Source organism: Trachypithecus francoisi, unplaced genomic scaffold, assembly GCF_009764315.1.
Source record: "Trachypithecus francoisi isolate TF-2019V2 unplaced genomic scaffold, Tfra_2.0 Lachesis_group3, whole genome shotgun sequence".
Lineage (NCBI taxonomy): Eukaryota > Metazoa > Chordata > Mammalia > Primates > Cercopithecidae > Trachypithecus > Trachypithecus francoisi.
Window position 1 is genome coordinate 33,365,761 of NW_022681468.1, and position 26,720 is coordinate 33,392,480.

Consider the following 26,720-nt stretch of genomic DNA (forward strand, 5'->3'; position numbering starts at 1 on the left):
ATCCCCTTGTCATATTCCCTGCCACCCTCTTTAGGGTCAACATTCACACTGGTGGCTCTTCTAACATAATAATCTAAATTGTCCTCTATGTCTTCAAGTCCCAGACTCTCCGTCTCCATTCTACCCACCCAGACAACCATACTTAGAGCAGAGGTCAAAAACTCATGTCTGTAGGGGACTGATAGGGAGCAAAAGTTAAGTAAAATGGCCAAGTGGAGGCCGTAGTAACCTAGAGAGTACCTAGAAAAGGGGCAGTTATTATTCAGCTCTAGCCAGCTGTTGCCATGGGTAGATTAAGGCCTAGCACAGCCAGGTTCTGATTTTTTTTTTTAATAAGGATTTTTATGTAGAATCTCCCAATTTCTTCTAAATGCTAGGAACAAATTCACAATTGATAAACACATGGTACAGCAATCTTCATTGCTGATTGTATTTTGCTGGGAATGCAAAATACAAAAAACCTCTTTGGAGGAATCTGACCACATCTAGAAAAACTGTAGATGCACTTGCCCTTTGACCTTGGAATCCCACTTCTAGGAATATGTCCCAAAATTATAGTGGCAAAATGTGAAATACTCTATGCACAAGGTTATTCATCACTGCAACATTATTTTAAATGGCTAAATACTGGAAACAACGTAAATATTCATCACAGAGACTGACTAAAAAGCTATAGATACTGCAATAGTCCTGCATAGCAAAAAAAAAAAAAAAAAAAAAAAAAGCTATACAATAGAAACAGGGTAGAATATTACAAACCTTAAAACTAAAAACGGAGTCACCATTTGAACCAGCAATCCCATTACTATCTACCCAAAGGAAAATAAACTGCTCTACTAAAAAGACACCTGCCCTCACATGTTCACCGCAGCACTATTCACAACAGCAAAGATATGGAATCAACCCAGGTGCCCATCAGTGGTAGATTAGATAAGGAAAATGTGGCACATACACACCATGGAATACTATGCAGCCATAAAAAAGAATAAAATCATGTCCTTTGCAGCAACATGGATGCAGCTGGAGGCCATTATCCTAAGCAAATTAACACAGAAACAGAAAAACACCACATGTTCTCAGTTGTAAGTGGGAGCTAAACACTGGGTACTTATGGACACAAAGATGGGAACAATAAACACTGGGGATTCCAAAAGCAGCTATGAGGCAAGGGCTGAAAAACTACCTATTGGGTATTATGTTCACTGCTTGGTCAACAGGATCATTAGTAGCCCAAATCTCAGCATCATGCAATATACCCTTGTAACAAACCTGCACATGTACCCCCTGAATCTAAAATAAATTTATTTTGGCCAGGTGCAGTGGTTCACACATGTAATCCCAGCACTTTGGGAGGCTGGGCAGGCAGATTACTTGAGGTCAGGAGATCAAGACCAGCCCAGCCTACATGGTGAAACCGCATCTCTACAAAAATTAGCTAGGCGTGGTGGTGGATGCATGTAATCCCAGTTGCTTTGGAGGTTGAGGCAGGAGAATTGCTGGAACCCAGGAGGTGGAAGTTGCAGTGAGCCAAGATCATGCCACTGCACTCCAGCCTGAGCCACAGAGTGAGACTCCGTCAAAAAAAAAAAAAAAAAAAAAAAAGCCGGGCGCGGTGGCTCACTCCTGTAATCCCAGCACTTTGGGAGGCCGAGGTCAGGGGATCACGAGGTCAGGAGATCGAGACCATCCTGGCTAATACGGTGAAACCCCATCTCTACTAAAAATACAAAAAATTAGCCGGGCATGGTGGCAGGCGCCTGTAGTCCCCAGCTACTCGGGAGGCTGACGCAGGAGAATGGCGTGAACCCGGGAAGTGGAGCTTGCAGTGCGCCAAGATCACACCACTGTACTCCAGCCTGGGAGACAGCAAGACTCCGTCTCAAAAAAAAAAAAAAGAAAAAAGAAAGAAAAAGTCATGAAATGTCCAGAACAGGCAAATCAATCCAGAGACAGAAAGCAGATTAATGGTTGCCAGGGGCTGGAGGAAGAGAGAAATGGGCAATGATACTAATAATGGGAATTCTTTTTCTTTTTTTAATCATCTCCTGGATATGGGGATCCTTTTTGGGATGATGAAATGTTGTGAAGTTGGACAGTAGAGAAAACTGTAAAACTATGAATATATGAATATATAGTTGGCCATACACATCCATTGATTCAACCAAGCAGATAAAAAAATTCAGAAAAAATAAAAATAAAAAATAACAGGCCAGGTGTGGTGTTACATGCCTGTAATCCTAATACTTTGGGAGGCCAAGGCAGGTAGATCACTTGAGGTCAGGAGTTCAAGACCTGGCCAACATGGTGAAACCCTGTCTCTACTAAAAATACAAAAATTAGCCAGGCACATGCCTGTAATCCCAGCTACTTGGGAGGCTGAGGCAGGAGAATCACTTGAACCCAGGAGGTGGAGGTTTCATTGAACCAAGATCATGGGCCACTGCACTCCGGCCCGGGCAACAGAGCGAGACTCCATCTAAAAAAATAAATAAATAAAAAATAACAATATAGTAATAAAAAATACAAATAAAAAACCAATATAGCATAACTATTCACATAGCATTTACATTGTATTAGGTACTATCAGTAATCTAGAGATGATTTAAAGCATATGGGAGGATATGTGTAGGTTATATGCAAATATCATGCCATTTTATGTTAAGAGACTTGGGTTATTTGTGGATTTTGGTATCTGCTGGGGTCCTGGAACCTATACACCACAGATAACAAATCACTTAGTTGCATACTTGTCTTCTTTTTATATTTTAGACAGAGTCTCACTCTGTCGCCCAGGCTGGAGTGCAGTGGCATGATCTTGGTTCACTGCAACCTCCGCCTCCCGGGTTCAAGTTGATTCTTGTGCCTCCACCTTGTGAGTAGTTGGGATTACAGGCACACACCACCACACCCAGCTAATTTCTGTATTTTTAGTAGAGACAGGATTTCACCATATTGGCCAGGCTGGTTTTGAACTCCTGACCTCAGGTGATTCACCCGCCTCAGCCTCCCAAAGTGCTGGCATTACAGGCATGAGTCACCATGCCCGGCCGGACTGCACACTTTTTTGAGATGAATCTTATGATGTGTGAACTATATCTCAACTTAATGTATGGATGAAAAGGGAGGGAAATACGAAAAATAACCTGCATTTGCTTGTATATGCAAAAAGAACCACTGGAAAAGTAAACCAAATAGGAAATAAAAAGTGGTTATATCTATAAGAGAAGGAGGGAGGGAACATGGTAAAGCGACACACCTATAATCAAGGCTTTTTGAATACATCTAGCTTTGACTCTACATATTAAAAAGACTTGAAAAAGAAACTGAAGCAAATCTATATATCAGGCTGGTGATATATTAAAACAATGATTTAAAAGGTATTTAAACACAGTATTATTCTAAGAAAAATACAGCTGCAAGAGTCTTAAACTTCATTCTGTAGACAAATTGATAATATTGGTATTATCATTTTGAAACAATATTGCATTAATGTTAGGAACCAAGATTTTCAGTGTAAGAGAAAAAAATAAAAAGTACAAAAAAAATCCCCTGAAAATTGTTTAATGTGAAAATTTAAATTGGAATTATCAATATGAACCAATTATTTTATTTTCGAAAATATGTCTTCTCTAGTTCTTTCCACTAAAAAGTTCTAGAAACAGTAACAACCTTTTTTTTTTCTTTGAGATGCAGTCTCGCTTTGTTTCCCAGGCTGGAGTGCAGTGGTGCATCTTGGCTCACTGCAGCCTCCACCTCCTGGGTTCAAGCGATCCTCATGCCTCAGCCCCCCAAGTAGCTGGGATTACAGGTGCGTACCACCACACCCAGCTAATTTTTGTATCTTTTTTGTAGAAACAGGGCTTCACCGTGTTGCCCAGGCTGGTCTTGAACTCACGGGCCAAAGTGATCTGCTCACCTCAGCCTCCCAAAGTACCAAGATTACAGGCATAAACCACTGCGCCCTGCCAACAATGACAACCTAACAGCAACAGGCACATGGCACCCAGACTGTGGTTCAACTATAAGGAACCAGGACTCCATGGAGGAAAAGCTGATTCCAAGTCTAAGGTAAGCCTGGGAACTGTTGTTGTGTTATAAAGCAAAGAGGCTGTAACAACACAAATGGGTCATGTCAAAAGCATAAATACGGCATGAGAAGCTCCGAAAATAACAACCAGGCCAGGCACGGTGGCTCACGCCTATAATCCCAGCACTTTGGGAGGCCAAGGCAGGTGGATCACTGGAGGCCAAGAGTTCAAGACCAGCCTAACAAGGCAAAACCCCATCTCTACTAAACAATGTGCAAAAATTAACAAGACATGGCAGATGCCTGTAGTGCCAGCTACTTGCAAAACTGTGGCATGAGAATCGCTTGAACTAGGGAGGCCACTATAATTACACCCTGATAGAAAAGCTAAAAATATCACAAGAAAACATTACAGACCAATATCCCTCATGAACATACAGACTCCTTTTCCTCCTTCCTTTCCACTCTCCTGCCCTCCTCCTCTCTCTCTCTCCCTTCCTCTCATCCTTCCTTCTCTCCCTCCCTCCCTCTCTCTTACTGATTGATTTTTTTGTAGAGGACAGGTCTCCCTACGCTGCCCAGGCTGGTCTAGAACTCCTAGGCCCAAGCAATCCTCCTGCCTTGGCCTCCCAAAGTGCTGAGATTACAGGCATGAGCCACCACATCCAGCCAGTTGTAAAAATTCTTAACAAATTATGACAAAACCAAGTCTAGCACCATATAAATAGGACTATACACCCTGACCAAATGGGATTTACCCTAGAAATACAAAGTTAGTTTTACATCCAAAAATCAACTGTTAGCAGTAACATTAGTAGCATACAGTACAAAAACAATAAGATCATCTCAATAGACACACAAAGGTGCTTGACAAGATCCAATACCCATTCATAATAAAAATTCTCAACGAACTAGGAAGAGAATGTAAATTCCTTCATCTGATAAAGGGTATCTATGAAAAAAACTACAGTTAACATCAAATTTAATCATGAAAGGCCAGGGACGGTGGCTCACACCTGTAATCCCAGCACTTTGGGAGGCTGAGGCAGGTGGATCATTTCACGTCAGAAGTTTGAGACCAGCCTGACCAACATGCTGAAACCCCACCTCTACTAAAAAAAACAAAAATTAGTCAGCCATGGTGGTGGGCGCCTATAATCCCCACTACTCAGGAGGCTGAGGCAGGACAATTGCTTGAACCCAGGAGGCAGAGGTTACAGTGAGCCAAGATCACACCACTGCACTCCAGCCTGGGCAACAGAGTAAGACTTTGTCTTAAAAAAAAAAAAAAATTATTCATGAAAGAATAAATGCTTTTCCCCTAAGACTAGGAAAAAGACAAGGATGCATATTCTCACCACTTTTTTTTTTTTTTTTTGGAAACAGAGTCTCGCTGTATCGCCCAGGTCAGAGTGCAGTGGTATGATCTTGGCTCACTGCAACCTCCGCCTCCTGGGTTTAAGCAATTCTCATGCCTCAGCCACCTGAGTAGCTGGGATTACAGGCATGAGCTACCACATCTGGATAATTTGTATTTTTAGTAGAGACGGGGTTTCACCATGTTGGCCAGGCTGGTCTCGAATTCCTGACCTCAGATGATCTGCCTGCCTCAGCCTCCCAAAGCATTGGGATTACAAGTGTGAGTCACTGCACCCGGCCTCACCACTTCTATTCAACAATGTACTGAAGGTTCTAGCCAGAAAAAGAAATTAGGCCAGGTGTGATGGCTCACGCCTGTAATCTCAGCACTTTGGGAGGCCAAGATGGGTGGATTACCTGAGGTCAGGAGTTCAAGACCAGCCTGGCCAACATGCTGAAACCCCGTCTCTACTAAAAATACAAAATTATCCAGGTGTGGTGGCTCACGTGTGTAATTCCAGCTTCTCGGGAGGCTGAGGCAAGAGGATCTCTTGAACTCAGGAGGCAGAGGCTGCAGTAAGCTGAGATTACACCATTGCACTCCAGCCTGGGCAACAGTGCGAGACTCAGTCTCCAAAAAAAAAAAAAAGGAAGTTAAGGCCAGGTGCAGTGGCTCATGCCTGTCATCCCAACACTGGAAGGCTGAGACAGGAAGTGTGAAACCAGCCTGGGCAACATGGCAAGACCCTGTCTCTGTAAAAATTTTTTAAAAACCTAGCTGGGAGCCAGGCGCAGTGGCTCAAGCCTGTAATCCCAGCACTTTGGGAGGCCGAGGTTGGCGGATCACGAGGTCAGGAGATCAGGACCATCCTGGCGAACACGGTGAAACCTCGTCTCTACTAAAAAATACAAAAAACTAGCCGGGCGAGGTGGCGGGCGCCTGTAGTCCCAGCTACTCGGGAGGCTGAGGCAGGAGAATGGTGTAAACCCGGGAGGCAGAGCTTGCAGTGAGCTGAGATCCGGCTACTGCACTCCAGCCTGGGTGACGGAGCGAGACTCCGTCTCAAAAAAAAAAAAAAAACTAGCTGGGGGCCAGGCATTGTGGCTCATGCCTGTAATCCCACCACTTTGGTAGGCCGAGGTGGGCAGATGACTTGAGGTCAGGAGTTCCGGACTAGCCTGGTCAACATGGTGAAAACCTGTCTCTACCAAAAATACAAAAATTAGCTGGGCGTGGTGGTGCATGCCTGTAATCCCAGTACTAGAGAGGCTGAGGCAGAAGAAAGAATCACTTGAACCTGGGAGGTGGAGACTGCAGTGAGCTGAGACTGTGCCACTGCACTCCAGCCTGGGCAACACAGTGAGACTCAAAAAAAAAAAAAAAAAAAAAAGCTAGGCATGCGCCTGTAGTCTCAGCCTTGGGAGGCTGATGTGGAAGAACTGCCCGAGCCCAGGAGGTCGAGGCTGCAGTGAGCCATGATCATGCTACTGCACTCCAACCTGAGCAACAGAGGGAGACCATGTCTCAAAAAAAAAAAAAAAAAAGAAAAGAAAAGAAAAGAAGGGAAATTAAAGGCACCTAGATTGGAAAGGGAGAAGCAAAACTATCTTTAATCTCAGATGACATGATCTTTTATGTAGAAAACACTAAAAAATCTGTTTTTTAAAAACTACTAAAACTCAGCCAGGTGTGGTGGCTCATGCCTGTAATCCCAACACTTTGGGAGGCCAAGGTGGGAATATCACTTGAGGCCAGGAGTTCAGGACCAGCCCAGGCAACACAAAAAGACTCCATTTCTACAAAAAAAAATAGAAATTAGCTAGATGTGGTGGTGTGAGCCTGTAGTCCTGTTGTGGGAAATTAAGGACTGGAGAGGCTGATATGGAGAACGGGAGGATTGTTTATTTTATGTACGCACCAGCTCAGTGGATTCACATCCAAAAAGCTGAGCATTAAACAAAGATGGAGTGGGGTTTTTATAAACAGACTTACAAAAGTAAAACAAAAGCAGTTAATCGTGACAGGTCACATAATCTATAGCATAGCATAACTTGTGGCCTTGCAAAGCTGATGGCCTTGTAACTGCATTGAAAGAAAAATAAGAACTGGCTAAATACAGACATTTGAAAAACATAGTTATGCTTAAGAAGCCAGGGAAATGAGTAACAGTAAAGGAATTTGTCTTTCTCTCTTTTTTTTTTCCTTCAACCTTGCTCTGGAAGAGCGGGTGTCTGGAGTCAAGCTTTTGGCCTTGGCTTCTCAAACAGCGTTACCTTTTAACTGTCCTTGAAGTGAGCTTGCTAGGCAGAGGAAAACTTATTCTTTTCTTTTTAACCTTTGCCTTGCCTGTTACTTTTCTTGGAGTGAATGAATGCATATTTATTTTTAAATTTCTGCCTCAGTCCCAGCTACTGGGGAGGCTGAGGTGGGAAGATCACTTGTTCCCAGGAGTTCAAAGGCTTCGGTGGGTTATGATGGTGCCACTGCACTCTAGCCTGAGCAATAGAGTGAGACTTTGTCTCTAAAAAAATAAACAGAAAAGAAAAAAATGGGGTGTAGGAGGAGGGGGAGAGCATCAGGAAGAATAACTAATAGACGCTGGGCTTAATATCTAGGTGATGGGATGATCTGTGCAGCAAACCACCATGGTAAAAGACACCTTTACCTATGTAACAAACCTGCACATCCTGCACATGTACCCCTGAACTAAAAAGCTGGAAGGAAAAAAAAAAAGAAACTACTAAAACTCAAGCACTTACCAAGGTTGCAAGATCAATGTACAAAATTCAATTATATTTCTACATACTAGCAATGAACAACTCAAAAATAAAATCAAGGAAACATTTCATTTGAAATAGCATCAAACATGAAATACTAGAAGTAACTAGAGCATCAATTCCTGATTCCCAAAATTCACAATTAAAAGAATTACACATTGATCCTGTCTTGGCTATGCAAATGACCAAATAGCCCTACTTGATATTAGTGGGAAAGAGTCCAACTACAGAGTCCCACAGTACAGAAGAATTCCAACTAATGTGAAAAGAGTAAATGAATAAGAAAAACCACCATTTTACAATCCTCAATGAAATAAGGGATTCGGAGGCCGGGCGCGGTGGCTCAAGCCTGTAATCCCAGCACTTTGGGAGGCCGAGACGGGCGGATCACGAGGTCAGGAGTTCGAGACCATCCTGGCTAACACGGTGAAACCCCGTCTCTACAAAAAAATACAAAAAAAGCTAGCCGGGCGAGGTGGCTGGCGCCTGTAGTCCCAGCTACTTGGGAGGCTGAGGCAGGAGAATGGTGTAAACCCGGGAGGCGGAGCTTGCCGTGAGCTGAGATCCGGCCACTGCACTCCAGCCTGGGCGGCAGAGCGAGACTCCGTCTCAAAAAAAAAAAAAAAAAAAAAAAAAATAAGGGATTCGGGCATCATTTAGGAATGAAATCAAAAGGCGAAAGGTTGGCTGGGTGCAGTGGCACATGCCTGTTAATCCCAGCACTTTGGGAGGCCAAGGAAGGCAGAACACTTGAGGTCAGGAATTCAAGACCAGCCTGGCCACATGATGAAACCCTATCTCTAGTAAAAATATAAAAACCAGTGGGGCATAGTGGCATGCGCCTGTAATACCAGCTACTCGGGTGGCTGAGACAGGAGAATTGCTTGAACTCAGGAGGTGGAGGCTGCAGTGAGCCAAGATCACGCCACTGCACTCTCGCCTGGACAACAGAGTAATAACTGTCTCAAAAAAAAAAAAAAAAAAAAAAAAAGGCCGGGCGCGGTGGCTCAAGCCTGTAATCCCAGCACTTTGGGAGGCCGAGACGGGCGGATCACGAGGTCAGGAGATCGAGACCATCCTGGCTAACACGGTGAAACCCCGTCTCTACTAAAAATACAAAAACTAGCCGGGCGAGGTGGCGGGCGCCTGTAGTCCCAGCTACTCGGGAGGCTGAGGCAGGAGAATGGCGTAAACCCGGGAGGCAGAGCTTGCAGTGAGCTGAGATCTGGCCACTGCACTCCAGTCCGGGCGACAGAGCGAGACTCCGCCTCAAAAAAAAAAAAAAAAAAAAAGAGAGAAAGTGAAAGGTTCATAGGGAACTTTACAATACAGGGATTAGGCCAGCTGAACCCATGGATCAATTTTGACAACCAAGCACTGTGAGCTTCCTGATGTGACCCAAAATGAAGCACACAGAACCATCTCTCACATATTCTTGCCCAAAACTTCCAAACTTTGAAGCTTTTAGAGCTTACTTACATTTATAGGAAATGTAGGGAAACAAGTTAAATGACATAAATGGAAGCAAACCAACACATCCAGAATGTGGGGTATTCTACAGGACTCAACTGACTCTGTTTTGGAACAACACTATGAAAAACAAACAAACAAACAACAACAAAAACTCCATGTAGAAAGATCTAGAGTTTTAAAGACTTAATAACCTAGTATAATATTGGATCTTGTTGGATCCTGATTTAAACAAACCAACTTTAAAAGACATTTTCGAAACAAGTAGAAAAAACTGAACATTGGTTATAAGATAAAACCAAGGAATTATTAATTTTGATAGGTATAACACCACTGTTGCTATGTAAAAAAAAAAAACTTCTCTACTTTGGTGAATCTTTCACATAATCTGACACAGTAAACTAAAATAAAAATGCTCTACAATCCAAGCAAAACACATCTGAAGTCCACATCTAGCCTACAGGATACCAGTTTGCCACCGCTGCTTAGAACCTGTCATCATATTAAAACACTGCTCCACTCCTAATATTTCAACTCTGAAATGTACATTCCTGATTGTAATCTCCAACTTCCTTGCTCCTGCTGCAGTAGCTTGCTTTCCTCATAACTTCCAGTTCCTCCTTTCCACTTGTCATGTTCTGGCTTCCCCTTGTTTCCCACGGCCCGTCATTCAACAATGACCTGATTCCATTCTAGAATCCCTCTCCTCCTTGAGTTCATCTCTTACTCAGCAAGCCTCTGTTCTGATTAACCTCCATCACCTATTTTCTCCAGTGTCCAGGTTTTAAATTGTTGAGCAGCAGCAGAAAAAAGTAATAAAATCTGAACATCTACTAAAAAAAGTTATGCTACTTACTCTCAGCTATCTCCTCACTCACTGTTACTTAGCAATCCTTTTATTCATTCCAATTGGTTCACTCAATCAACAAATTCTAAACAGCTGTTGTACGCCAGGATTTTTTTTTTTTTTTCTCACCTCCAACGAACTTACAAGGCTAGTCTACAGACCCCCTCTAGCACTCATCATCCAACACTTTTCTAACCCCTCATAAATATGTGAGTCACCCTGACAACTGGAAAGCCCCCTTTCCCTCCTTATCTTCACTACCACTTTTTTTTTTTTTTTTGAGACAAGGTCTCCCCCGGTCATCCAGGCTGGAGTGCGGTGGCACAATCACAACTCACTGCAGCCTCAACCTCCTGAAACTATCATGCTTTTTTTTTTTTGAGACGGAGTTTCACTCTTGTTGCCCAGGCTGGAGTGTAATGGCACAATCTCGGCTCACTGCAACCTCCGCCTCCCAGGCTCAAGCAATTCTCCTGCCTCAGCCTCCCAAGTAACTGGGATTACAGGCATGTGCTGCAACGCTCAGATAATTTTGTATTTTTTTAGTAGGCTGATCTCAGCAGGATTTCACCATGTTGGCCAGGCTGGTCTCAAACTCCTAACCTCAAGTGATTCACCCGCCTCGGCCTCCCAAAGTGCTGGAATTACAGGCATGAGCCACCATACCCGGCCACTACCATGCTTCTTGAATCAATAATCCTCACCTGCTGCCTCCATTTCTGTATCACTTTATAGCCAATCATTTGTGGAGTTGAACAGATTCTTTCACTGGGTCTCTTTCCATGCTCCCTGCCACTACACTGGAGCAGACTTCTTGACCAGACTGAAAAAAAGTCTTCTCATCTCTTCCTGTTTTAGTTTAGCTTCTGCATCACTGCCAGATTAACCTTCAGTAAGCCAAGTTTTCATCAGGTTGTACTTCCAGTAGGCTCCACAAACTCTCCTTTCTGACATTCTAGGCCCTTCTTAAACTACCTTCCCCATCTTGTTTTCCAAGTAAATCACCATGTCCTACAGGAAAAAAAGTCCTTCTAACAAGATAACAGGTTTTTCCCTGGGCTGCACCTGACTTCTGGTTGAGAAGATGAGATATACCTTCAGAGTGAGCAAACTGACAGAATTGCAGGGAATTAATTTAAGGCTCCAAACAGAAAATGGGTCGCTAAATCTTACTCCTCTCTTCTCTTCTCCACATCTGCAATGATAAGGTTTGTGGTTCTATTTGCCAAAGGCACAGTTTCTGCCAAAATGGTGACTCAAGCAGGATCACTAACACCTGCTCAGAAGGCAGTACTATTACTGGTGCTGCTACAACTTATATCAATTTTTTTTACTTTCTTCTGATATGAAATCCTCCCCAAGGATAAAAACATCAGTTCCTAAAGAGGAGCGTCCACGTTTCATGTAACTTATAAAGCACCCAGCAGAGTGCCAAACAAATTTGCTGTTCAAAAAAAGGCTGTATTAGAAACACAGCTGAAAATAATAGATGTTTCCCCCCCTTGATTATAAGAATTAAGGCCCAGGCCGGGCGCGGTGGCTCAAGCCTGTAATCCCAGCACTTTGGGAGGCCGAGACGGGTGGATCACGAGGTCAGGAGATCGAGACCCTCCTGGCGAACACGGTGAAACCCCGTCTCTACTAAAAATACAAAAAACTAGCCGGGCGAGGTGGCGGGCGCCTGTGGTCCCAGCTACTCGGGAGGCTGAGGCAGGAGAATGGCGTGAACCCGGGAGGCGGAGCTTGCAGTGAGCTGAGATCGGCCACTGCACTCCAGACCGGGCGACAGAGCAAGACTCCGTCTCAAAAAAAAAAAAAAAAAAAAAAAAAAAGAATTAAGGCCCTAGATTTCTGATTCCGTCACAATGAGAAGCTTTCTATCTTTATAGTGAACAGTTTGTTTCTTTTTAGATGTCTTTATATCACCCCCACAACCCTTTTATTCTTTTGTCTACTTTTCCTAAAATCTATGAATGGCAAAGGTTCTGATACCTGAGTGAACCACCAGATGTTTTCGGAGGCTAGAATACTCAGCAAAGGAACGACCACATCCTTGGGCTTCACAAAGGAAAGGTTTCTCTCCTAGAGACAGAAAATGAGATAAAGATTCAGTCTTCTGATGAACTGATTACCTGTTACTCTCTTTTCCCACCAACTTTATTCAGAGTCGAATGACTTACCTACTCTGATTTATTTAATTCATGTTATAATTTTAACTGGGCTACCTAGCAAGTGTTGTCTCTCAATGATCTTTTAGTATACATCCCGCTGACAGCCTTGCCCTTTTCCTTGGAATGGCTGCCTCTAAGCCTATACTTCCTTCTCCCTCCTGGCCCAAGAGCTAGAGAGTTGCATTAACCTACCTTCTTCAGCGATTCCCACCCTCTGAGGATATCAAGATTAATACTGTATATGCGGTCAGGATTTTTACCTTATATCAATTTTCTTTATGATTCAGTTTCTAGATCCATCTAAAAGTATAATTTTTTTGGAGATGAAGTCTCACTGTGTTTCCCAGGCTGATCTCAAATTCCTGGGCTCAAGCCTGTGCTACAGATAGACAGTGAGACCCTGTCTCAAAAAAGAAAAAAAAAATCAAAACAAAAAAGATGCAGTCTCTATCCTCTAAAGTTCACAGACCAGTGTGAGACAGACAAATGAATTCATAAAAGAAAAAAAAGTGCTCCCTTGCAGTAATTTTTTAAGCAGCTGAATTTGAGTTCATCTAAAAGATGACAAGGATGGAAGGAAATTTCAGGCACAAGGAATAGTGTGAGCAGAGCCTTGAAACTGAGAGTGCCCAGGGAAAGTTCAGAAAATGGCAAGTAAGGCTGGCACAGTGACATTACGGGAGCTGAGCTTTCTAGAAGGGAACAGCACTGCTAGATTATATTATTCTTTTAGACTGTACCACACAGTTTAATGTTTGCGATTCTCCAGCGGTAGCTTTTTTCAATGCTTTATTTGTATACTCATCCCTACCCCAGAATGCTAGGTACTCAAAAGTTATTGAAAGAATGAACAATATATTAATATATGTAACAGAACAAATGTCAAGAAAACAGAACATTTTAGTAATTACAAGGTCAAATGTTTCAAAAGAAGGCAGTAACTAAAGAACTAAAAATACGAAAAGGATTTAGAAAAAGATTCTACATAAGAATGTAATGGCATGAAATAATCTGCATCAAGCTGGTTAGGGGATATACCTATTTGGAAACTTGAGAGGATGGTTATTTCACTGGGATAAGGGACACAGGAGAAGGAACAGGTTTAAAAGACAATGCAGCAAAATGGTGAAAAACATGGCCTTTGGGGTCTGTTAATCCAATTCTGACTTCAAATCCTGGCACCACCACTTATTTGTATGGGGAAGGTGTTTAATCTCTTTAAAAATCAGCTTTTCATCTATAATATGGAGATAATACAATTTCAAAAGTGTTTTGAGGATTAAATGAGATAATACCAGGTAAATATTCAGCATGGTGCCTGGCACATCGTAAGCCCTCATAGTAAGTCACTGAATTAGCAGCTCTATTTACTTTTTTTTTTTTTTGAGACAGAGTTTTGCTCTTGTTGCCCAGTCTGGAGTACAATGGCACGATCTCCACTCACTGCATCCTCTGCCTCCTGGGTTCAAGCGATTCTCCTGCCTCAGCCTCCCTAGTAGCTGGGATTACAGGCATGTGCCACCATGCCCCAGCTAATTTTTGTATTTTTAGTAGAGATGGGATTTCACCATGTTGCTCAGGCTGGTCTGGAACTCCTGACCTCAGATGATCCACTCACCTCGGCCTCCCAAAGTGCTGGGATTACAGGCATGAGCCACTGTACCCAGTCAAAATTGTTCTTTTGAGATGGAGTCTTGCTCTGTCTCCTAGGCTGGAGTGTAGTAGCACGATCTTGGCTCACTGCAACCTCTAACTCCCGGGTTCAAGCAATTCTCCTGCCTCAGCCTCCTGAGTAACTGGGTTTACAGGCACCCATCACCATGCCTGGCTAACTGTATTTTTAGTAGAGATGGGGGTTTCACTGTGTTGACCAGGCTGGTCTGGAACTCCTGCCCTCAAGTGATCTGCTCGCCTCAGTCTCCCAAAGCGCTGGGATTACAGGTGTGAGCCACTGCGCCCGACCTGAACTGCAGCTTTAATTACTATCAATACTACTAATAAAGATTTGAGGTCAGTTTTGACATTTGAGATAAACTGAGTTGTCAGCATTTAAATATAAAATCCTTGAAAGAGCTTTGGGATCATATCAGGATTCAAATTCCAGCTCTGCCATTTCCTACCTGCATGATATTGGGCAAGTTACTTCTCTCTCTAACATTCTGTTCCTTTGTCAATAAGTACAGTATCTAAGGCATAAAGTTACCTTAAAGATCAAATGAGATAATATATATGTGGTTGGTACATATTAAAGTGCCTCAACAAATGCTAACTTTTATTATTATTAATTATTATTGAGATTCAGATCTGTGAGGCATCTAGGGAGAAATAATTAAATTGAGGTCTGAGATTATGACAAGAGAGTGCACTGAGTAAAAGAGAAGGAACGAGAAATTCTGAAACTGGTGAAAAATTCAGAGATTAACAGAGATAAAAGTCAGAAAGAATTAGAAAGAAAAAAACAAAAAACAAAAAACAAAAAAAGAACGGGAAAATCAGGCCATATTTTGAAGTAAAAGCATTTTAAGGCTGGGTGTGGTGGTTCACATATGTAATCTCAGCACTTTGGAAGGGCAAGGTCAGCAGATCACTTGAGGTTAGGAGTTCGAGAACAGCCTGGCCAACATGGCAAAACCCGGTCTCTACTAGAAATACAATTGTCTGGGCATGGTAGTGCACACCTGTAATCCCAGCTACTGGGAGGCTGAGGCACGAGAAAAGCTTGAACGCAAGAGGCAGAGGTTGCAGTGAGCTGAGATCACATCACTGCACTCCAGCCTGGGTGACAGAGTAAGACTCTGTCTCAAAAATAAATAAATAAGAAAAAAAGAAAGCTTTTTAAGAAGATGTTCAGTGTTATCAAATGCTACAACAAAGGGCTGGTACGAAGGTAGTGAGTTATCTCAACTGATGTTCAGTTATAGATCAAGTGCCTTGTTTTACTTTTTCCCCTCTTCTCACTACCGCATTTGACTAATTTTAAAAAACAGTATAGGCTGGGCGCAGTGGCTCACGTCTGTAATCCCAGCACTTTGGGAGGCTGAGACGGGCAGATCACAAGGTCAGGAGATCGAGACCATCCTACCTAATATGGTGAAACCCCGTCTCTACTAAACACACACACACATACACACACACACACACACACACACACACACACACAAAATTAGCTGGGCGTGGTGGCGCCTCATGTGCACCTTCAGCCTCTGCAGCACATAGAAGCTTTTCCCACAACCTTCTGCAGGACAGATGAAGGAGCGGTCATTTCTGCGGTCTGTAGTCCCAGCTAATGGGGAGGCTGAGGCAGGAGAATGGCATGAACCTAGAAGGCGGAGCTTGCAGTGAGCCAAGATCTCACCACTGCACTCTAGCCTGGCGACACAGCAAGACTCTGTCTCAAACAAACCAACAAACAAAAAACAAAAAAAAGTATATATATATATATATATGCCTTTTATTTTTATATTTTACATATGCCTTATGTTTTATTATATATGCCATATATATATTCGCCTTTTAATTTTACCTGCTGTCATTTTACCAATGCAAGAATCAAGAAGAGTCAACGAAAGTGGGGAAGAATAGTTACACATTTTAAGAGTGGTCTGGGTTCAGTGATTACACTTTGGCTAGAGACTAGAACATGCTAGACCAAGTGGCTTGGAAAATCACCCTTAGACTCTTAGACTATGAGTCAAGGCATCTTTATTTTGTTCCTGTGATATTAACATGCTGTGTGACCCAGAATAATTAACTTCTCTATTCTGTTTCTCATGTTGTGAGGCTCTAACGAGAAAGTCGGGGATTATATCTTATCTTTTGTATTTTTTCCCACCCTGCCCCATTTAGTGCCTAGAACAGGTTCTGCATGATTTGTGTGACTCAATAAATGTTACTGCCCAAAATCTTAACTGCACAGTGTTCAGAAAGATTTGAACACAGACTGATTTTGTCCAGATCTCCCCACATCATTATTGTCTGAGAAGGTCTTACAACTCTCCCTACAGGTTAGGCTCCTGGAGACAGAAATCAACATCGTCCACTCTAAACACACAGGTAAAAATACAATAAATATTATTATAAGTGCCACAAGTCATTTGAAAAAGAAATCCCATCTTCAGAGTTGTAGCAACAACCCCAGACCTTCATTTCTATTCCCACTTGAGTTTTTCCTAAGGATAGGCAAACATGCAGAGCCAAGGAGTAGACTGCCCAAAGGAATGTTGGTGCTACACATACCTGTGTGAATGCGCCGGTGGTTCTTCAGGTTTCCAGCTGTAGTAAACTGCTTACCACAGCCAGACTCATGGCACATAAAGGGCTTCTCTCCATTGTGGGTCCTCATGTGCACCTTCAGCCTCTGCAGCACATAGAAGCTTTTCCCACAACCTTCTGCAGGACAGATGAAGGAGCGGTCATTTCTGCAAAAATAATCACATAAGCAAAAATATCTGAAAATACTCTTTGCTAGAGATGACAAGTCAAAGCCCCTATTGACTCTCAAGGCAAACAGTAAGTCCAAAAACTGGATATATCAGAATCAACTGAAGACTTTGTTAAAACTACAGCTGGGTGGTGGCTCACAGCCTGTAATCCCAGCTACTCTGGAGGCTGAGGCAGGAAGATTACTTGAGCACAGCTTGGGCAACATAGCGAGACCTTGTCTCAAAAAAAAATTTTTTTTAATTAGCCAGGTGTGGTGGTGCAAGTCTGTAATCCCAACTGAGGCTGAGGTAGGAAGATGACTTGAGCACAGGAGTTTGAGACTGCAGTGAGCTATGATGGCGCCACTGTACTCCAGCCTGGGTGAGATCCTGTGTCTTTAAAAAAAAAAAATCAAAAAACTACAGATGCCTAGCACCACCTCTTAAACTGATTTCATAGGTTCAAGGTAGGGGCCCATGCTTACTTGTTACTTTTAAGTTCTCAAAGGAAATATGTTTTATAATAAAATCTGAGAACTCTTGGTTTAAGGTCTTTAGGTCCCAAATGTCTTATTAAATATTTATCAAGAATGAGATAAATGAGACAATGCAAATCTTTCTATTAAAGAAAAAAAGACATCTTAACTAGAAGTTAACTGGAGTCCCTATTTTTCTGTAATCTGTCAACCTGAGGGACAAGCTCCTCTGGAAGAATCAACTTTCGCATCAACATATATCCAAATATGAGATCTCAGATTTGCTCACCGATGAGTCTTGAGGTGGTATTTAAAGTGAGCTGGCCATACAAATGTCCGGTCACAGCCTTCAACTGTACACTTGAGCTTCTTTTCCACTTGAGGAAGGGGCCCAGAATCTTTTGGTTGCCCATCACCAGAACCAAGGTGGACATTTTCTCCTGTAACAGAGTCACATATTTATAATCCAGCAAAGGACCCTACTCAGATACTTAGGCTCAAACAATAAAGCTCCTATGTTTTCCTCCTAGAGATCATTAATCAGATATCTATCTTCATCTTCCTCAGTCCTCCGTGTACGCACTTAACAGCAGAAACTGGGCCAGGCGTGGTGCTCACACCTATAATCCCAAGCACTTGGGAAGCCAAGCTGGGGGGACTGCTTGAGCCCAGGAGTTCCGAGACTAGCATGGGCAACGTGGTGAAACCGTATCTTTACAAAACACAAACAAACACAAAAATTAACCAGGCATGGTGGCACAGGCCTCTAGTTGAGGCTCCAAGGCTGAGGCAGGAAGATCACTTAAGCCTGGGAGATTGATGCTATAGTGAGCTATGACTGCACCACTGTACTCCAGTCTGGGTGACAGAGCAAGAATCTGTCAATAAATAAATAAATATAACAAAACAATAGAAATGCAAGTGTTCTACATATTTATTCCCTTACTCCAGGAAAAACTACCAAAAACTATCATGCTTTGTTTCACAAGACTAGGCCTCTTTGACAAATTTAAGAGATATACAAAATGGTTTGCTATTACAAATCTTAGAAAGCAGAATTAAACCCACTTTGCATTACAGTTTGGTGGAGAAGCACAGATAGCAACACTATCCCTGAGTAGTATGCTACAAAGATGACAAAGTTCTGAGTAGTTAAAAACACTGTATTTTGCTTGTGTCCGGGAGGCGGAGGCTGCAGTGAGCCAAAGATTGCACCACTGCACTCCAGTCTGGGCAACAGAGTAAGACCCTGTTTCAAAAACAAACAAACAAAAAATCCCACTGTATTTTAAGGAGAAATAGTCATTCTGGTTCAGTGTGGGCTTTCTTTGACAGATAGCCATTTTTAGATTTCCATCTTCTGAAATGAATTTGGCCATTTCCTGTCATTCTGGAAACTAAGCACCACCTTCCAATTTCCTGTACCACCCTTCTTTAGTTATAAAATACTTAAGGCATACAAAATTTAAATTTCTAACCACATTTTAAAAAATAAGAGAAAATACTACTGCAGTTTTGTTCAACAGAATAAAGAGAGGTGAGGAGAGGAGTATAAAGTGCCTCCCTTAAATGTAAACAAAATCAGTTAAAAATTTTTATATAAATTCCAGATTAGTAGGTGGTGGTCCTTTCACTTTCTTCAAGAAATACTTGAACATCAATAGAGAAAAAAATTAATAGTCATTTAATTCTGCTATGAGCATATGCAGGCAGTGTATCTTTCCACTATATACACCTTAGCAATAAGATTTGTATCTCCAAATTTCCCCCTCAATAGCCAAAAGTAGAATATATATGTTGTACCTATCACAACCCCTAGAACCTGATGGTTAATCAAAGGCAGTTTCTGTCCCATCTACTAATCTTCTCCTTGCTATACTTTACCAAATACTAGTCATAAAGCTGATTGCTCCAAGGTCAGAGCAGAACCTAGGATGCTTCCTGCTAGTTACTATTAACTTTTTCTTTATTATTGCCCCAAGAGTTTTAAAAATGTGCTTACCTAAAAAATATCTACACATATAGCACAAAAATACATATGCCATGAAGGAATCTTCCCACCGACCCCAGAACTCCAGCTAATTGATTTCTAATGAAAGGTCTGTTAAACATCATGCTTTTTTCTTTTAAATTTTTTTGTTTTTGTTTTTGAGACAGGGTCTCATTTTGTTGCCCAGGCTGGAATCCAGTGGCATGATCTCAGTTCACTGCAACCTCGACCTCCCCAGCTCGGGAGATCCTCCCACATCAGCCTCCCAAGTAGCTGGGACTAGAGACAGGTGTGCACCACCACACCTGGTGACTTTTTTGTTTTTTTGTTTTTTGTTTTTTTTTTTTGAGACGGAGTCTCGCTCTGTCGCCCAGGCTGGAGTGCAGTGGCCGGATCTCAGCTCACTGCAAGCTCCGCCTCCTGGGTTTACGCCATTCTCTCGCCTCAGCCTCCCGAGTAGCTGGGACTACAGGCGCCCGCCATCTCGCCCGGCTAATTTTTTTTTGTATTTTTTTTTAGTAGAGACGGGGTTTCACCGTGTTAGCCAGGATGGTCTCGATCTCCTGACCTCGTGATCCGCCCGTCTCGGCCTCCCAAAGTGCTGGGATTACAGGCTTGAGCCACCGCACCCGGCCTGGCTGGTCTCCTGAGCTCAACAGATCCACCCACCTTGGCCACCCAGTGTTGGGATTACAGGCGTGAACCACTGCATCGGCCAAAAACATCATGCTAATACAGTGATTCAAATCAGTGATAGTAGGGGCTTTCTGGATTCAGTTTTATAGATATAATAAGAATGTTAATATAATCATAAAATAGGAAAAATGAATACAAGAATAAGGAAAGACTAAGAAATTATTGAAACTCCTCCTGCTCAACAATGAAGATTATCAATATATGCTCAAAGAAATATAAGGCAAATTTTTCCCTTAAAAAAAAAATCCCTCAGAAAAGAGTGCATTTGAGTTTTACTATGTTGGCCACCCTGGTCTTGAACTCCTGACCTCCAGTGATCTGCCCACCTTGGCCTCCCAAAGTGCTGGGATTACAGGTGTGAGCCACTGCGTCCGGCTGCCATATGGTTTCTGTTACAACGACTCAGCTTTGCCATAGTAGCAGCCTTAGACAATTTGTAAGTAATGTGGATGCCTATGTTCTAAAACTTTAATTATAAAAACAGGTGCTGGCCAGGCACGGTGGCTAATGCCTGTAATCCTGGCACTTCGGTTGGCTGAGGCGGGCGGATCACGAGGTCATGAGATCGAGACCATCCTAGCTAACACAGTGAAACCTTGTCTTTACTAAAAATACAAAAAATTAGCTGGGCGTGGTGGTGGGCACCTGTAGTCCCAGCTGCTCGGGAGGCTGAGGCAGGAGAATGGCATGAACCCGGGGCGCAGAGCTTGCAGTGAGCCAAGATCACACCACTGCACTCCAGCCTGGGCGACAGAGAGAGACTCCGTCTCCAAAAATAAAAAACAGGTGGGGATTTGGCCCAAAGGCCTTTGCTGACCTAATACACAACATCTTAAGCAAACTTAAAATGTTTCTGTATTTCAAACAACTTAGATTGTAAGTGAAGATAATGTGCTCTGAAAATCTATGCTAGAGGACTCATAAACTGACTTCAGTGTCGACAATGACAAAGATATTTATGTTAAAAATGCATTAAAATATTGAATAAAATCACTTCGTTACATGTTAGTGCAAGGGTGTCCAATATTTTGGCTTCCCTGAGCCACACTGAAAGAAGAAATGTCTTGGGCCACACATAAAATATACTAATACTGGCCAGGCACGGTGGCTCATGCCTTAATCCCAGCACTTTGGGAGGCCAAGGCGGGCAGATCACGAGGTCAGGAGATTGAGACCATCCTGGCTAACATGGTGAAACCCCGCCTCTACTAAAAATACAAAAAAAATTAGCCGGGCGTGGTGGCAGGCGCCTGCAGTCCCAGCTACTCGGGAGGCTGAGGCAGGAGAATGGCATGAACCCGGGAGGCGGAGCTTGCAGTGAGCCGAGACTGCACCACTGCACTCCAGCCTGGGCAACAGAGCAAGACTCCGTCTCAAAAAAAAGAAAAAAAGAATGAAAAAAACTAATACTAACGACAGCCGGTGAGCTTTAAAAAAAAAAAAAACTCATAATATTTTAAGAAAGTTTACGAATTTGTGTTGGGCTGCATTCAAAGGCATCCTGGGCCACATGTGGCCGGCCCACAGGCCGTGAGTTGGACAAGCTTGTGTTAGTGGGTAAAAGCAATATGGATATATTTCATATGATTCAAATGTTTATGTGGGAGCAGGCGCAGTAGCTCACGCCTGTAATCCCAGCACTGTGGGAGGCCAAGGCAGGCAGATCACCTTGGGTCAGGAATTTGAGACCAGCCATGGCCAACATGGTGAAACCCTGTGTCTACTAAAAATACAAAAATTAGGTGGGCATGGTGGCATGCACATGTAGTCCCAGCTACTTGGGAGGCTGAGGCAGAGAATCACTTGAGCCCAGGAAGCGGAGTTTGCAGTGAGCCGAGATTGCACTGCTGCACTCCAGCCTGGGCGACAGAGAGAAACTCGGTCTCAAAAAAATAAATAAATAAATAAAATGAGTATGTATTACCAAGATCATAAAGTTTCCAAATAGCAACCTATAATGTTAATTTTATCTACATGCCTAAAGGTTTACATAACTAAGTTATGAGAAAAAAAAAAGGCTTTTAGGGAATTACCTTGTTGGAAAATAAGACTGTCTTATATTTGGGGTGATTTTTTTGGGGGGGAGATCGAGTTTCGCTCTTGTTGTCCAGGCTGGAGTGCAGTGGTACGATCTCAACTCACCGTAGTCTCCGCTTCCCGGGTTCAAGCAATTCTCCTGTCTCAGCCTTCCTAAGTAGCTGGGATTACAGGCATGTGCCACCATGCCCAGCTAATTTTGTATTTTTAGTAGAGACGGGGTTTCTCAACATTGGTCAGGCTGGTCTCAAACTCCTGACCTCAGATGATCCGCCCACCTCAGCCTCCCAAAGTGCTGGGATTACAGGCGTAAGCCACCACGCCCAGCCTATTTGGGGTGATTTTATATTCAGGCATACAAGGTAGTTGTTAAGATAGTAAGGCAACATATTTTGAGAGTAAGAAAAACATCCACACAATGCTTTGCTGATTGTAACATTTCCCAGATAGAATGTTACATAATCTCCATAACAGGTCAATCAGGTAAGCTGCCTGATCTCCATGTTCAGATCATAAGAAAATTGAAGCTAAGGGAGGTTAAACTGCCCAAGGCAGGGAACTGATAAATGATGATCCCAGGCCTGGATCCCAGCCCCCAGATTCTAAATTGCAAGCTCCCCTACCTACACCGCTTCTCATTGGCAAATATGGCACTATTTCTTCACTGTAAGAGGAAATGCTGAAGGTTTCAGCATCCAGAGATTGGCACATACATCTCAGGAAGAATATGAACTTTAAGGGTCCTACCAAAATGGTAAAATGAACCATTCTGAGTAGCACTATGGTAGTCATAAATAGAACTAAGTATTTTGAAAACGAACAGAAGTTTAGAGTTTGGCTGAGCATGGTTGCTCACACCTATAATCCCAGCACTTAGGGAGCCAGAGGGAGGAGGAGAACCTGAGTCCAGGAGTTTGAGACCTGCCTGGGCAACAGAGCAAAACCCCATTCTCCATAAAAAGGGAAAAAAAAGAAGACAAAAAAAAAATTTAATGTTTCAAAATATTCATAGTTCTCTATTAGAAACGTTTTATTTTCATTTGAATGGTAATCAAAAAATAACAATAAGCATATACTAAATAATCTGCATAAACTCCAAACAGCTGTGTACTAAGTGCTTAAGCTTAGTTTGTGATAATGATAGCATTAAACCATGTAGTACTGAGTTGTCACATGTTAATGAGAAAACACAGAGGCAGACATAAAAAAGAATTCATGACATGCTACATAAGCAAAGATTCTGCAGTGGTCTGAATAGAGCCGTGGTTCTCAAGCTTTAACACGTATCAGAACCAAGTTTTTAACTCAGTAGGTCTGGCATGGGCCTGAGAGTTTGCATTTCTCAGTTCCCATGTGACATCAATGAACCAGTGACAATGCTTTGAAAATTACTAGAACAGCCAGGCGTGGTGGCTCAAGCCTGTAATCCCAGCACTTTGGGAGGCCGAGAGGGGCGGATCACGAGGTCAGGAGATTGAGACCATCCTGGCTAACACGGTGAAACCCCGTCTCTACTAAAAATACAAAAAACTAGCCGGGCGAGGTGGCGGGCTATAGTCCCAGCTACTCGGGAGGCTGAGGCAGGAGCATGGTGTGAACCCGGGAGGCAGAGCTTGCAGCGAGCTGAGATCCGGCCACTGCACTCCAGCCTGGGCGACAGAGCGAGACTCCGTCTCAAAAAAAAAGAAAAGAAAATTACTAGAACAGAGAAAAGTGGCACAGAGTAATTAGTACAAGCATGCTGAACTGAAAAAGAAAAAGCATTAAAACCATCATAGCTAATTGTTAAACTGCCATGAGCAGCAATTCAGTTTCAGCAAAACATAATCCTCTGCCACAATGACTTAATGTTATTTTTATTTTCATGGGTTTGGTAGTTTTATTTCTATTAACTAATAAAACTGTTTTGATTTCATGAGGTTGTAAGAGCTCTAAGTATATGAAGTTTACACAGAATTTCTGTTTTTGCGTATTTAAGAGACATTACAATAAAAACAATTCAAACCCCAGAATGTATATTATTTTTTCTTTAAAAGGGGCTCTGTACATTTTTAAAGTTGAGAATTCAGAATACTAGTTGGTTTTGGACACAAATCTAGTATGGCCAAGTTATTTTACAGAAAATAAAATTTAAAAAATTAACAGATTTCTACCCTTCTGCTCTCATCAATAAAATAACTTGAATTATATACAACTCAAACCAGCCACTGCATTACCAAAATCTCTTTGCACAGAATAGTGGCAAGGAAAATGCCAACAGGCCTCACCATTGCTGCTGGTTTTTGCATTCTTTGCCAGTTGTGCACGAGTAGCAGCAATCAAACTGTCATGGGCCAACTCTTGAACCCGGAGGAACCATGGAATGCTACTGTCTGTGCTCTCACTGGAGAGGAAATCATTCCCTGAATCTTCTGCCTCATCCTGTACAAACACTAAGTGCTCAGCTGAAGAGCCCAGACCTGGAAGAAACAAAATATGAAAAGTTAGCAACCAAGCAAGCCTTTTATTTGCCCTGGCTCAGAAACTCTCCATGTACCCCCGCCCCCGCTTTTTTTTTTTTTTTTTTTGAGACGGAGTCTTGCTCTGTCACCTAGGCTGAAGTGCAGTGGCACGATTTCGGCTTACCACAAGCTCTGCTTCCCAGGTTCAAGCGATTCTCCTGCCTTAGCCTCTGAGTAGCTGGGATTACAGGCATGCGCCACCATGCCCAGCTAATTTTTGTATTTTTAGTAGAGACAGGGTTTCACCACGTGGGTCAGGCTGGTTGTGAACTCCTGACCTTGTAATCCGCCCACCTCGGCCTCCCAAAGTACTGGGATTACAGGCGTGAGCCACTGCGCCTGGCTCAGAAACTCTCCATGTCCTAAATAAGCTATTCCTGACCTTCGCCTTTTACCTCAAACTTCTCATTGAAAAGTAGGCAATCACCTTTCTACCTTCAGTCTACAGGCTTGTCGTTACCTTGCCTCCTCTGGTTTCAGAGGCAAAGCTGTCTTTCTTGGTCAACCAGACTAAACCCCCATCTACAGTATTTCATTCTCATTCTTCAATTATCCCCTCACATATACTTCTGTTATCTCCTCTCTCCCATCTGCAACCAGTTTCCTATCGGCCAGCATTTCCTTATAGTCTTTAACTATGTCCTAACTCAAGTCTCTCACCCTTATTTTTTAAAAGAAGTAGAAAACCCCAAGTACTTCTCTAGCTATTACCTTCTTCCCTGTTCCTTTAAAGTCAAGTTTCTTGAACAAGTGTACCTTCTAACTTGCATATCTACTGTCTTACCTCCCATCCACTCCCCATCTCTTTAACCCTGGCCTCTACCTTAGCTACCACAGTAACAACTGCTCTTGCTAGGGTCACCAGACACACACTTCTCACTAATAAGCCCATCATGTAGCATTTGGCATGATTTAGTGTATTTTCTGCCTTAAAACTTCTTCCTCCCTTGGCTTCCCCGCTACCAATCTCTCCAGTTCTCTTCATCCCCTTCCAGCTGCTCCTTCCTGTTCTTCTGTTGTCCTCTTAAATGTTTTTTCCTAGGGTCCCAGACTTGCCTTCTTTTCTGTTTATGCTTCAGACTTCTCTTGAATCAAAGAATCCACACTCATTGTTTCATACATTTCCTGAATGCTGATAAGCACCAAAACAGACCTTTCTAGAACTCTGGATTCCTGTTTCTAACTCTCTAAAGGACACGTCCTCCTGAATGTACCTCCAAAATCTCAACATAAATAGGCATAAATTGGAACTAATCATCCTCCCCCAAGCCTTGCTCTTCCTGTTCGATCTCAGTAAATGGCACTACATAATTTCCCAAACAAGATGGGTCATACTAGAGTCCTCCCACTCCCTCTACATATTCAAATGGTCACCAGACACACCAATTCTCCAAAATAATAAAATAATAAAGCTTCTTTCTATTTTAAGTATGACTAAGTAAAATATGCCCCACCCCTAATTTTTTTCTTAGGCATTAGCAGAGCTCAAGAAAAGGAAAGAATACCTGCTCTTGTTAGGTTAAGAAGAATAAAAGAAGTGCTATCACTTGGCTGTAGATCTTGCAACAAGCTAGAAGACTCTGAAGTGGACAAAAATTCCGGGGATTTCTGTACAGTCTGAGCTCTCGTCTCCTCTCCGTCTGGACCTACATTCACCCGAAGGCTTCTCAAAACAGCTGAGGAAGGGACCTCCTTGGAGGAGTTAGAATGATTTGTAGTATCATCTAGTAAAGGGAAAATATCACAGCTTTATCTCCAGGGGCTCACCATTTTGATACACAGCACCCAACATCTCTTGGAAGCTAACATCCTCATAGGAGCAGACAGCATTCTCATTATACAAATAAAAACTTTGTCTCACAGAAGAACAGAGAGATGGCTTTATGTTCTAAAGCAGTCAGCCAAAATGTGAGGAACAGAATTCTCTGTCACTTGGCAGTAATGGTT

General features: G+C 42.7%; 1 protein-coding gene across 7 annotated transcripts in view; it reads right to left on the reverse strand.

Moving 5' to 3' along the window:
• Positions 1-26,720, reverse strand: part of ZNF410 (zinc finger protein 410) — a 43,818-nt gene that overhangs the window by 8,961 nt on the left and 8,137 nt on the right. For 4 of the 7 annotated variants that reach the window (XM_033187478.1, XM_033187480.1, XM_033187479.1 and 1 more), the window contains 5 exons: positions 26,279-26,497; positions 24,540-24,731; positions 17,839-17,989; positions 16,889-17,070; positions 12,474-12,563 (listed from right to left, as the gene is read on the reverse strand). In XM_033187478.1, the coding sequence (XP_033043369.1) occupies positions 12,474-12,563; positions 16,889-17,070; positions 17,839-17,989; positions 24,540-24,731; positions 26,279-26,497 (834 nt within the window). The remainder of the gene's footprint in view (positions 1-12,473; positions 12,564-16,888; positions 17,071-17,838; positions 17,990-24,539; positions 24,732-26,278; positions 26,498-26,720) is intronic. The other 3 variants (XM_033187483.1, XM_033187484.1, XM_033187481.1) reach the window with 3 other exon arrangements.